The sequence below is a fragment of the Cebus imitator genome, unplaced genomic scaffold (assembly GCF_001604975.1).
Source record: "Cebus imitator isolate Cc_AM_T3 unplaced genomic scaffold, Cebus_imitator-1.0 Scaffold223, whole genome shotgun sequence".
Classification (NCBI taxonomy): domain Eukaryota; kingdom Metazoa; phylum Chordata; class Mammalia; order Primates; family Cebidae; genus Cebus; species Cebus imitator.
The window spans coordinates 1,279,939-1,293,309 of NW_016107538.1; the positions used below are offsets into that span (position 1 = coordinate 1,279,939).

Consider the following 13,371-nt stretch of genomic DNA (forward strand, 5'->3'; position numbering starts at 1 on the left):
AATATTATTCTAATATTTGTGGGGTTTTTTTTGAGACAGAGTCTCACACTGCCATCCAAGCTGGAGTGCAGTGGTGCAATCTTGGCTCAATGCAACCTCTGCCTCCTGGGATCACACGATTCTCCTGCCTCAGCCTCCTGAGTAACCTGGGATTATGGGTGTATGCCACCACACCCGGCTAATTTTTGTATTTTTTGGTAGAGACGGCCCATTAGCTAGGCTGGTCTCAAATTCTTGACCTCAAGTGATCTGCCCACCTCAGCCTCCCAAAGTGCTAGGGTTACAGGCATGGGCCACCTTGCCCAGCCATTTGTCCGCTTTTTAATGGGATTGTTTTTGTCTTATTAATATGTTTAAGTTCCTTATAGATTCTGGATATTCAAAGTTTTTCAGACAGATAGGTTGCAAATATTTTCTCCTATTGTGTGGGTTGTCAGTTTACTTTATGGGTAGTTTCTTTTGCTGTGCAGAAGTTCTTTAGTTTAATTAGGTCCCATTTGTCAATTTTTGTTTTCATTGCAATTGCTTTTGGCATCTTCCTCATGAAATTTTTGCCAGGACCTTTGTTCAGAATGGTATTTCCTAGATTTTCTTCAAGAGTTTTTAAAGTTCTAGGTTTTACATTTAAGTCTTTCATCCATCTTCCATTGATCTGTGTATATGGTATAAGGAAGGGGTCCAGTTTCAGTCTTCTGCATATGGCTAGCCAGTTATCTCAGCATCACTTATTGAGTAGGGAGTCCTTTCCCCATTGCCTGTTTTTGTTAATATTATCAAAGATCAGATGGTTATAGGTTTGCAGCTTTATTTCTGGGCATTTTATTCTGTTCCGTTGGTCTGTGTCTGTTTTTGTACCAGTAGCATGCTGTTTTGGTTACCTTAGCCTTGTAGTATAGTTTAAAATTGGGTAATATGATACCTCCAGATTTGTTCTTTTTTACTTAGAATTGCTTTGGCTATTTGGGCTCTTTTTGGTTTCATATTAATTTTAGAATATTTTTTCTAATTATCTGAAGAATGTCATTGGTTGTTTGATAAGAATAGCATTGAATCTGTAAATTGCTTGGAATAGTATGGCCATTTTAACAATATCAGTTCTTCCTATTCATGAACATGGAATGTGTCCCATTTGTGTGTGTCGTTTTTTATTTTTCAGCAGTGTTTTGTAGTTCTTACTATAGAGATCTTTCACATTCCTGGTTAGATGTATTCCTAGGTATTTGTGGCGGGGGGGAGCTATTGTGAATGGGATTGCGTTCCTGATTTGGCACTCAGCTTGGATGTTGTTGGTGTATGGAAACGCACCAACATTGCACAATGTCACATATTACTTATTACCCAATATAATAAATTGATTTTTTTTATCCTGAAACTTTGCTGAAGTTGTTTATCCGATCTAGCAGATTTGGGGATGACCCTAGGGGGTTTTCTAGATATTAAACCATATAATCTGCAAACAGAGATACTTTGACTTCCTCTCTTCCTATTTGGATGTCTTTTACTTCTTTCTCTTACCTAATTGCTCTGGTTAGGACTTCCAGTACTATGTTGAACAAATGGTGAGAATGAGCATCCTTGTCTTGTTCTGGTTCAAGAGAAATACTTCCAGCTTTTGCCCATTAAGTATGATGTTGGCCGTGGTTTTGTCCTAAATGGCTCTTATTATTTTGAGATATGCTCCTTCAATGTCTAGTTTGTTGAGGGTTTTAACATAAAAGGATGTTGAATTTTATCAAATGCCTTGAGATGGTCATGTGGGGGCTTTTTTACTTCTGTTTATGTGATGGATCATATTTATTGATTTGCATATGTTGAATCAAACATGCATTCCAGTGATAAAACCTACTTGGTTGTGGTGAATGCGCTTTTTGACATGCTGCTGGATTCAATTTGCTAGTATTTTGATGAGGATTTTTGCACCTATATTCATCACAGTTGTTGTCCTTAAGTTTTCTTTTTTTGTTGTATCTCTGCCAGGTTTTGGTATCAGAATGATACCTAACTCATAGAATGATACCTGACTCATAGAATGAGTTAGGAAGGAGTCCCTCCTCCTCAATTTTTTTGAATAGTTTCAGTAGAAATGGTGCCAGCTCTTCTTTATTTGTCGGATAGAATTCAGCTGTGAATCTCTCTGGTCCTGGCCTTTTTCTGGTTGCTAGAATTCTTATTACTGGTTCCATTTTAGAATTTGTTATTGTTCTGTTCAGGGTTCTAATTTCTTCCTGGTTCAGTCTTAGGAATTTATCTATTTTTTGTAGGTTTTTCTAGTTTGTGTGAATAGAGATGTTCACAATCGTCTCTGAGGATTTTTTCTATTTCTGTGGGGTCAGTGGTAATGTCCTCTTTGTCATTTCTGGTTGTGTTTATTTGGATCTTCTCTTTTTTTATTTTTTTCTTTATTAGTCTAGTTAGTGTTCTATCAATCTTATTTATTCTTCCGCAGAACAAACTTCTGATTTTGTTGATCTTTTATGTGTTTTATTTCCATTTCAATTTCATTTAATTCATCTCCAATTTTGGTTATTTCTTGTCTTCTGCCAGCTTTGGGATTGATTTGCTCTTGTTTTTCTAATTCTATTTGTGATATTAGGTTGCTAATTTGAGATTTCTCTAACTTTCTGATAGGGGCATTTACTGCTATGAACTTACCTCTTAACACTGCTTTACCTGTATCCCAGAGATTTGGTATACTATATCTTTGTTCTCATTGTTTCAAATAATGTTTTGATTTCTGCCTCAGTTTCATTGTTTGCCCAAAAGTCACTCAGGAGCAGGTTGTTTAATTTTCATGAATTGTATGGTTTTGAACTATCTTCTTAGTATTGATTTTTTTTATTATGCAGTAGTCCAAGAGTGTGGCTGATATAATTTGTTTTTGTTTTGTTTTAAATTTGCTGAGAACTCTTTTTTTTTTTTGTACTTTAGGTTCTGGGGCATATGTGCAGATCACGCAGGATTGTTGCATAGGTACATACATGCCAAGGTGGTTTGCTGTCTCCATACTCCTGTCACTTACATCTGGCATTTCTCCCCATGTTATCCCTCCCCAACCTCCCCACCCCCTGTTGTTCCTCCCCTACCCCCACCGCAACAGATCCCAGTGTGTGATACTCCCCTCCCTGTGCCCACCTATGAATGAGAATATACAGTATTTGGTTTTCTGTTCTTTTGTCAGTTTGCTGAGAATGATGGCTTTCAGATTCATCCATGTCCCTACAAAGAACATGAACTCATCCTATTTTATGGCTGCATAGTATTCCATGGTGTATATGTGCCACATTTTCTTTGTCCAGTCTACCGTTGATGGGCATTTGGGTTGCTTCCAGGTCTTTGCTATTGTAAACAGTGCTGCAATGAACATATGTATGCATGCGTCTTTATAATAGAATGATTTATAATCCTTTGGGCATATACCCAATAATAGGATTGCTGGGTCAAATTGAATTTCTATTTCTAGATCCTTGAGGAATTGCCACACTGTCTTCCACAATGGTTGAACTAATTTACCCTCCAACCAACAGTGAAAGAGTGTCCCTATTTCTTCACATCCTCTCCAGCATCTGTTGTCTCCTGATTTTTCAATGATCACCATTCTAACTGGTGTGAGATGGCATCTCAACGTGGCTTTGATTTGCATTTCTCTAATGACCAGTGATGATGTGCGTTTTTTCATGTTTCATGGCCTCATAAATGTCTTCTTTTGAAAAGTGTCTGTTCATATCGTTCACCCACTTTTGAATGGGTTTGTTTGTTTTTTCTTGTAAATCTGCTTTAGTTCTTTACAGATTCTGGATATTAGCCCTTTGTCAGATGGGCAGATTGCAAAAATTTTTTCCTATTCTCTTGGTTGCCAGTTCACTCTAATGATTGTTTCTTTTGCTGTGCAGAAACTCTTAAGTTTAATTAGATCCCATTTGTCTGTTTTGGCTTTTGTTGCCAATTGCTTTTGGTGTTTTTGTCATGATGTCCTTGTCTATGCCTATGTCCTGAATGGTTTTACCTAGGTTTTCTTCTAGCGTTTTTATGGTGTTAGGTTTTATGTTTAAATCATTAATCCATCTGGAGTTAATTTTAATTTAAGGTATAAGGAAAGGGTCCAGTTTTAGCTTTCTGCACATAGCTAGCCAGTTTTCCGTTTATTAAATTTACTAACCATTTATTAAACAGGGAATCTTTCCCCATTGCTTGTTTTTGTCAGGTTTGTCAAAGATCAGATGGTTGTAGATGTGTGGTGTTACTTCTGAGGCCTTTGTTGTGTTCCATTGGTCTATATCTCTGTTTTGATACCAGTACCATGCTGTTTTGGTAATAGTAGCCTTATAGTATATTATGAAGTCAGGTAGTGTGATGCCTCCAGTTTTGTCTTTTTACTTAAGACTGTCTTAGCTATGTGGGCTCTCTTTTGGTTCAATATGAAGTTTATAGAGGTTTTTTTCAGTTCTGTGAAGAAGGTCACAAGTGGTAGCTTGATGGGGATAGTGTTGAATCTATAAATTACTTTGGGCAGTATGGCCATTTTCATGATATTGATTCTTCCTAACCATAAGCATGGAATGTTTTTCCATCTGTTTGTGTCCTCTCTTATTTCCTTGAGCAGTGATTTGTAGTTCTCCTTGAAGAGGTCCTTTACATCCTTTGTTAGTTGTATTCCTAGGTATTTTATTCTCTTTGTAGCAATTGTGAATGGGAGTTCACTCTTGATATGGCTCTATGTCTGTCTGTTATTGGTGTATAGGAATGCTTGTGATTTCTGCACATTGATTTTGTATCCTGAGACTTTGCTGAAGTTGCTTAACAGCTTAAGGAGATTTTCGATTGAGACGATGGGGTCTTCTAAATATACAGTCATGTCATCTGCAAATAGAGACGTTTTGACTTTCTCTTTTCCTAATTGAATACCCTTTATTTCTTTTTCTTGCCTGATTGCTCTGGCTAGAACTTCCAATACAATTTTGAATAGGAACAGTGAGAGAGGGCATCCTTGTCTAGTGCAATTTTTCAAAGGGAATGCTTCCAGTTTTTGCCTGTTCAGTATGATATTGACTGTGGGTTTGTTGTAAACAGCTTCTGTTATTTCGAGATACGTTTCATTGATACCTAGTTTATTGAGAGTTTTTAGCATAAAGGGCTGTTGAATTTTGTCAAAGCCCTTCTCTGCATCTACGGAGATGATCATGCAGTTTTTGTCTTTTTTTTCTGTTTATGTGGTGGATTACATTTATAGATTTGCATATGTTGAACCAGCCTTGCATCCCCAGAATGAAGCCTACTTGATTGTGATATATAAGCTTTTTGATGTGCTGTTGCATTCAGTTTGCTAGTATTTTATTGAAGATTTTTGCATCAATGTTCATCATGGGCATTGGCCTGAAGTTTTCTTTTTTAGTTGCGTCTCTGCCAGGTTTTGGTATCAGGATGATGTTGGTATCATAAAATGAGTTAGGGAGGATTCCCTCTTTTTGTATTGTTTGAAGTAGTTTCAGAAGGAATGGTAACAGCTCCTCTTTGTACATCTAGTAGAATTCGGCTATAAACCTGTCTAGACCTGGACTTTTTTTGGTTGGTAGGCTATTAATTGCTGCCTCAAATTCAGACCTTGTTATTGGTCTATTCTGGGATTCAATTTTTTCCTGGTTTAGTCATGGGAGGGTGTAAATGTCCAAGAATTTATCCATTTGTTCCAGATTTGCTGGTTTATGTGCATAGAGTTGTTAGTAGTAATCTCTGATGGTGGTTTGTATTTCTGTGACATTGATGGTGATATCCCCTTTACCATTTTTTATTGCATCTATTTGATTCTTCTCTCTTTTCTTTTTTATTAGTCTAGCTAGTGATCTGTCTATTTTGTTGATTTTTTTCAAAAAACCAGCTCCTGAATTTTTTGCTTTTTGAAGGGATTCTTTTGTGTCTCTATCTTCTTCAGTTCTGCTGTGATCTTAGTTATTTCTTCTCTTCTGCTAGCTTTTGAATTTTTTTTTTTGATCTTCTTCCTCTAGTTCTTTCCATTTTGACAATAGGGTGTCAATTTTAGATCTTTCCTTGCTTCTCATGTGTGCATCTATTGCTATAAATTTCCCTCTAGACACTGCTTTAAATGTGTCCTAGAGATTCTAGTACATTGTGTCTTCATTCTCATTAGTTTTGAAGAACATCTTTATTTCTGCTTCATTTCATTGTTTACCCAGTCATAATTCAGGAGCAAGTTGTTCAGTTTCCATGTAGTTAAGCAGTTTTGAGTGAGTTTCTCAATCCTGAGTTCTAATTTGATTGTGCTGTGGTCTGAGATACTGTTCATTGTGAATTGCATTATTTTGCATTTGCTGAGGAGTGATTTACTTCCAGTTATGTGGTCAATTTTAGAGTAAGTGCAATGTGGTGCTGAGAAGAATGTATAGTCTGTGGATTTCGGGTGGAGAGTTCTTTAGATCTCTATTAGGTCCACCTGGTCCAGATCTGCATTCAAGTCCTGGATATCCTTGTTGATCTTCTATCTCGTTAATCTGTCTAATATTGACAGTGGAGTGTTAAAATCTCCCACTATTATTGTGTGGGAGTCTAAGTCTCTTTGTACGTCATTAAGAACTTGTTTTATGTATCTGGATGCTCCTGCATTGAGTGCATATGTGTTTAGGATAGTTAGCTCTTCTTGTTGCATTGATCCTTTTACCATTATGTAATGCCCTTCTTTGTCTTTTTTGATATTTGTTGGTTTAAAGTCCGTTTTATCAGAAACTAGGATTCCAACCCTTTATTTTGAGTCTACGTGTATCTTTGCACATGAGATGGGTTTCCTGAATACAGCACACTAATGGGTCTTGACTTTTTATCCAGTTTGCCAGTCTGTGTCTTTTGATTGGGGCAATTAGGCCATTTACATTTAACGTTAACATTGTTAATGTGTGAATTTGATCCTGCCATTTTGTTACTGGTTGGTTGTTTTGCCTGTTAGTCGACACAGATTCTTCATTGTGTTGTTGGTCTTTACCATTTGGTACATTTTTACAGTGGCTGGTACTGGTTGTTCCTTCCCATGTTTGGTGCTTCCTTCAGGAGCTCTTGTAAGGCAGGTCTGGTGCTGATGAAATCTCTCAGCAATTGCTTGTCTGTAAAGGATTTTATTTCTCCTTCACTTATGAAACCTGGTTTGGCTGGATATGAGATTCAGGGTTGAAAGTTCTTTTCTTTAAGGATGTTGAATATTGGCCCCCACTCTCTTCTGGCTTGTAGGGTTTCTGCCAAGAGATCCACTGTGATTCTGATGGGCTTCCCTTTGTGGGTGACCCGACCTTTCTCTTTGGCTGCCTTTAGTATTTTTTCCTTCATCTCAACCCTGGTGAATCTGATGATTATGTGCCTTGGGGTTGCTCTTCTTGAGGAATATCTTTGTGGTGGTCTCTGTATTTCTTGGATTTGAATGTTGGCCTGCCTTGCTAGGTTAGGAAAGTTATCCTGGATAATATCCTAAAGAGTGTTTTCCAGCTTGGATTCATTCTCCTCGTCACATTCAGGTACACCAATCAAGCGTATATTAGGTCTTTTTACATAATCCCGCATTTCTTGGAGGCTTTGTTCCTTTCTTTTCACTCTTTTTTCTCTAATCTTGCCTTCTCGCTTTATTTCATTGACTTGATCTTCAATCTGTGACATCCTTTCTTCTGCTTGATTGATTCAGCTGTTGAAACTTGTGTGTGCATCATGAAGTTCTCATGCTATGTTTTTCAGCTCCATCAAGTCATTTATGTTCTTCTCGAAGCTGGTTATTCTAGTTAGCATTTCTTCTAACCCTTTTTCAAGGTTTTTTGTTTCTTTGCATTGGGACAGAACACGTTCCTTTAGCTCAGAGAAGTTTGTTATTACCCACCTTTTGAAGCCTGCTTCTGTCAACTTGTCAAACTCATTCTCCATCCTTTTTTATTCCCTTGCTGGTGAGGAGTTGTAATCCCTTAGAGGAGGAGAGGCATTCTGCTCTTTGATAATTTCCTCCCTTTTATGCTGATTTCTTCCCATCTTTGTGGATTTATCTTGCTTTGATATCAGGCAGCTGCTTGAAGAGGCAGTCTGTCCCTTGTCTTCAGAGGCACTGCTGGGCTGTCACGGACTCAGTTCCACTGCTGTGTAAGCTTCCTCTGGCTTTTGTTTACACAGGAAGATTAGACCTGCAGACACACTTCCCCCCCACCTAGTTTGATCATTTCAGGTCAAGCTCAAACTGATGTGCTGGCTATGAAACTCTCAAGTGAGAGGGCTTCAGTTTGCTGTGCTTTGTCGGGGAGAGACCCACCCAGCCGTATCGCCTCTCTCCCTGTGCAGATAACTCTCAGGGCTTATCAGTCCAGCACAGGTCTCCTGGTCTGTGGGTTGTAAGGGCCATAGGAGAAGCACAGTATCTGAACCAGAGTGCTGGAGGGGAGAAAGCCCCCAATCCTCCAGTCAGATGCACTTCCCAGGTGGGACAGCACCCCGCCCTGCCTCAGTTTGCCGTGCTTGGGTTATACCCACTCTCCAACCAGTCCCATTGAAATCAACCTGGTACCTTGTTTGGAAATGTGGAGATCACTCGCCTTCTGCATCTCTCTTGCTGAGAACTGTGCTCCAGAGCTGCTTCTATGGCCGTCTTGGTGAGAACTTTTTATGGTAGATTGTGTAGTTGATTTTGCAGTATATGTAATGTGCAAATGAGAAGAATATATATTCTGTTGTTTAGGATGGAGAGTTCTGTAGATGTCTGTTAGGCCCATTTGGTCAAGTGTTGAATTTAGGTCCCAAATATCTCTGTTAGTATTCTGCCTCGATGATCTGTTCAATACTGTTGGTGGGTGTTGAAGTCTCCCATTATTACTGTCTAGTTATCTAAGTATCTTCAGTCTCTAAGAACTTTTTTCTAAGACTATTAAGGTGGTACCTCTATGACTCTGCAAGAACTACACCATTACTGAGCTTGGGGTGCCCTCTAAAATAGAAATACCTTAGATCACAAAACTCAAGTCCTTTCAAATCTGGAAAGCCTTCCCAAAAAGGCTGGCTATAAATAAGCCCAGACAGTGAAAACTACAATAAGTACTCAACTCTTCAATGCCCAGACACTGAAGAACATCTACTAGCATTAATACCATCCAGAAAAACATGACTTCACCAAATGAACTAAATAAGGTACCAGGGACCAATTCTGGAGAAAGAGAGATATGTGACCTTTCAGACAGAATTCAAAATAGCTATGTTGAGGAAACAAAGAAATTCAAGATGGCACAGAGAAAAAAATCAGAATTCTAGCAGATAAATTTAATAAAGAAATTGAAATGATTAAAAAGAATCAAATTCTGGAGCTGTAAAAATTCAATTGGCATACTGAAAAATGCATCAGAGTTCTTTACTAGCAGAATAGATCAAGCAGAATAAAGAATTAGTGAGCCTGAAGACAGGCTGTTTGAAAATACACAGAAGATACAAAAGGGAAAAAGAATAAAAAACAATGAAACACACCTGTAGGATCTAGAAAACAGCCTCAAGATGGCAAATCTGAGAGTTATTGGCCTTAAAGAGGAGGTAGTGAAAGAGATAGGAGTAGAAAGTTTATTCAAAGAGATAATAACAGAGAACTTCGCAAACCTAAAGAAAGATATCCAAGTACAGGAAGGTTACAGAACACCAAGTATATTTAACTTAAAGAAGACTACTTCAAGGCATTTAATAATCAAACTCCCAAAGGTCAAAGATAAAGAAAGGATCTTAAAAGTAGCAAGAGAAAAAAAACAAATAACATACCATGGAGTTCTAGTACATCTGGCAGTAGACTTTTCAATGACAACCTTATGGGCCAGAAGAGAGTGGCATGACATATTTAAAGTGCTGAAGGAAAGACAACTTTTACCCTAAATAGTATAACTCATGAAAATATCTTTCAGCGGCGGCAGGAACAGAGGCGGAAGGGGTCCTGCAGCGACAACGTTGTCGGCAGGGGTGGCCAAGGGAGCTGAGCACCGAGGGGACTTGCCCGCTCAGAAGCTGGATCCCGAGCTGGGCAGGATGGATCACCACCAGCTGGGGACTGGGCATTACCAGGTGCTTCTTAATGAAGAGGATAACTCAGAATCATTGGCCATAGAGCAGCCATCTACTTCAAACCCAGCACCACAGATTGTGCAGGCTGCCTCTTCAGCACCAACACTTGAAACTGACTCTTACCCTCCACCATATAGTAATATTACTGTGGAAGTACCTACAACTTCAGATACAGAAGTTTACAGTGAGTCTTATCCTGTGCCACCTCCCTATAGTGTTGCTACCTCTCTTCCTACATACAATGAAGCTGAGAAGGCTAAAGCTGCTGAAATGGCAGCTGTAGCAGCAGAAACATCTCAAAATATTCAGGAGGAAGAGTGTCCACCAAGAGATTACTTCAGTGATGCAGACCAGCTCAGAGTGGGGAATGATGGCATTTTCATGCTGGCATTTTTCACAGCATTTATTTTCAACTGGCTTGGATTTTGTTTATCCTTCTGTATCACCAATACCATAGCTGGACGGTATGGTGCTATCTGCGGATTTGGCCTTTCCTTGATCAAATGGATCCTTATTGTCAGGTTTTCTGATTATTTTACTGGATATTTCAATGGACAGTATTGGCTTTGGTGGATATTTCTTGTACTTGACCAGCTCCTTTTCTTCAGAGGATTTGTTAATTATCTAAAAGTCAGAAACATGTCTGAAAGTATGGCAGCTGCTCATAGAACAAGGTATTTCTTCTTATAGAGACTGCATCAACCCAACATTCCTTTCTTATACCAATGTGAAATTTCCAGATCATCAGTAAACCTACAACTTTAATAGGATAGAAGACTACTAATAGCAGAAGACAAATTAGTGAAGAAAAGACAGAGCTTTGAAACCTAATGGCAGAGTGGCTTATGTTTACAGGCCACTTCTGTTCATTCTTTAAGTATTTATATTTCATTTGTTTTGCACATATGCATATGTGCCCACTTAAGAGATCTGCATATACTTGAAAGAAATCATAAAGTTGTGGCACTTAAGTCCAGTCACATTTGGTTAATCAGTGTTTGATATAATTGAAAGAGGTGAGTGATAAACAATATTCCAGCATGTAAATGCCATTGACTTTTGACCTGATATTTAGTATAATAAAAATGAAATTATTAACCATGAAAAAAAAGAAAAGAAAATATCCTTCAAACATGAAGGAGAAATAAAGATTTTCCCAAACAAAAGCTAAAGGATTTCATCAATACCAGACCTATCCTACAAAAAATGCTAAAAGGAGTACTTCAATCAGAAAGAGAAGAATACTAGTAAGCAATCATCACCTGGAGGTACAAAACTTACTCATAATAGTAAGTACACAGAAAAACACAGAATATTTTAACATTGTAACTATGGTGTATAACCTCTCTTATCCTAAGTAGACAAACTAAATGATGAACCAATCAAAAATAATAGCTACAACAACTTTTCAAGACACAGTACAATAAGATATAAATAGAAGCAACAAAAAGTTTAAAAAGCAGGGAGATGATGTTCAGGTGAGTTTTTATTAGTTTTCTTTCTACTTATTTCTTTGTTTATGCAAATAATATTATCAGGTTAAAATAATGAGTTATAAGATGGTATTTGCAAGCCTCATGGTAACCTCAAACCAAAAAACATAAAATGAATACACAAAAAATAAAAATCAAAAAACTAAATCGTATCACCAGAGAAAATCATCTTCACTAGAGGAAGACAGTAATAAAAGAAAGAAAGAAGAGAAGACCACAAAACAATCAGAAAACAAAAAATAAAAATGACAGAAGTAATCCTTACTTATCAATAATAACATTAAATGTAAATGGACTAAGCTATCTAATCAAAAGATATAGACTGGCTGAATGAATGAAAAAACAAGAACCATTGATCTGTTCCCTACAAGAAACACATTTCACCTATGAAGACACACATAAACAGAAAATAAAGTGATGGAAAAAGATATTCCATGCCAATGGAAACCAAAAAAGAGCAAAAGTTACTATACTTGTATCAGACAAAATAGATTTCAAAACAAAAACTATAAGAAAAGACAAGGAAAATCACTATATAATGACAATAGGGTCAATTCAGCAAGAAGATATAACACTTTTAAATATAGATGCATCTAACACATGATCACCCAGGTATGTAAAGAAAATATTACTAGAGCTAAAGAGAGGGATAGGCCTCAATACATTAATAACTGGAAACTTTAACACCCCACTTTTAGCATTGGACAGATCTTCCAGAGAGAAAATCAGCAAAGAAACATGAAACTCAATCTGCATTATAGACCAAATGGATCTAATAGATATTTACAGAACATTCCAAGAGCTGCAGAATACACATTCGTTTCCTCAGCACATGGATAATTCTCAAGGATACACCATATGTTAGCTCACAAAACAAGTCTTAAAACATTCAAAAAATTGAAATAATTTCAAGCATCTTCTCTGACCACAATGCAATATGATTAGAAACTAATAATAAGAGGAATTTAGAAAACTACAAAAATACAAGAAAATTAATATGCTCCTGGGTCAATGAAGAAATTAAGAATAAAATAAAGAAAAATTTCTTGAAACAAATGATCGTGGAAACACAATACACCAAAACGTATGGGATATATTAAGAGAGAAGTTTATAGCTATAAATGCCTACATCAAAAAAGAGGGAAAACTTCAAATAAACAATGTAATGATGCATGTTAAAGAACCAAAAAAGCAAGAACAAACCAAACCTACTATTAGTAGATGAAAAGAAATAATAAAGATCAGAGCTGAAATAAATGAAATTGAAAAAATGCAAAAGATCAATGAAACAAAAAGTTGATTTTTTGAAAAGTTAAAATCAACAAACCTTTACCCAGGCTAAGAAAAAAGAGAAAATCTAAATAAATAACATTGGAAATGAAAAAGGAGACATTACAACTGATACTGCAGAAAATCCAAGGATCATTAATGGCTGCTATGAGCAATTATATGCTAATAAATTGGAAAATCTAGAAGACATGGACAAATTTCTAGATACATGCAACCTACCAAGACTGAACCCAGGAAGAAATCCAAAACCTAAACAGACCAGTAACAAGTAACAAGATGGAAGCCATGATAAAAAGTCTTCCAATAAAGAAAAGCCAAGGACCAGATGGCTTCACTGCTGAATTCTACCCAACATTTAAGAAGAACTAATACTACGGCCAGGCACGGTGGCTCACGCCTGTAATCCCAGCACTTTGGGAAGCCAAGGCGGGTGGATCACGAGGTCAAGAGATCGAGACCATCCTGGCCAACATGGTGAAACCCCGTCTCTACTAAAAATACAAAAATTAGCTGGGCATGGTGGCGT

General features: G+C 37.3%; 2 protein-coding genes across 5 annotated transcripts in view; both read left to right on the forward strand.

The window, feature by feature from the left end:
* The window catches only part of LOC108281285 (NEDD4 family-interacting protein 2-like), a 13,382-nt gene extending 2,340 nt beyond the window's left edge, over positions 1–11,042 (forward strand). The window contains exon 2 of the mRNA XM_037727230.1: positions 9,906–11,042. Coding sequence (XP_037583158.1) covers positions 10,027–10,752 — 726 coding nt within the window. The 5' untranslated portion in view covers positions 9,906–10,026 and the 3' untranslated portion in view covers positions 10,753–11,042. The remainder of the gene's footprint in view (positions 1–9,905) is intronic.
* The window catches only part of NLRP1 (NLR family pyrin domain containing 1), a 64,938-nt gene that overhangs the window by 5,090 nt on the left and 46,477 nt on the right, over positions 1–13,371 (forward strand). The window lies entirely within an intron of this gene.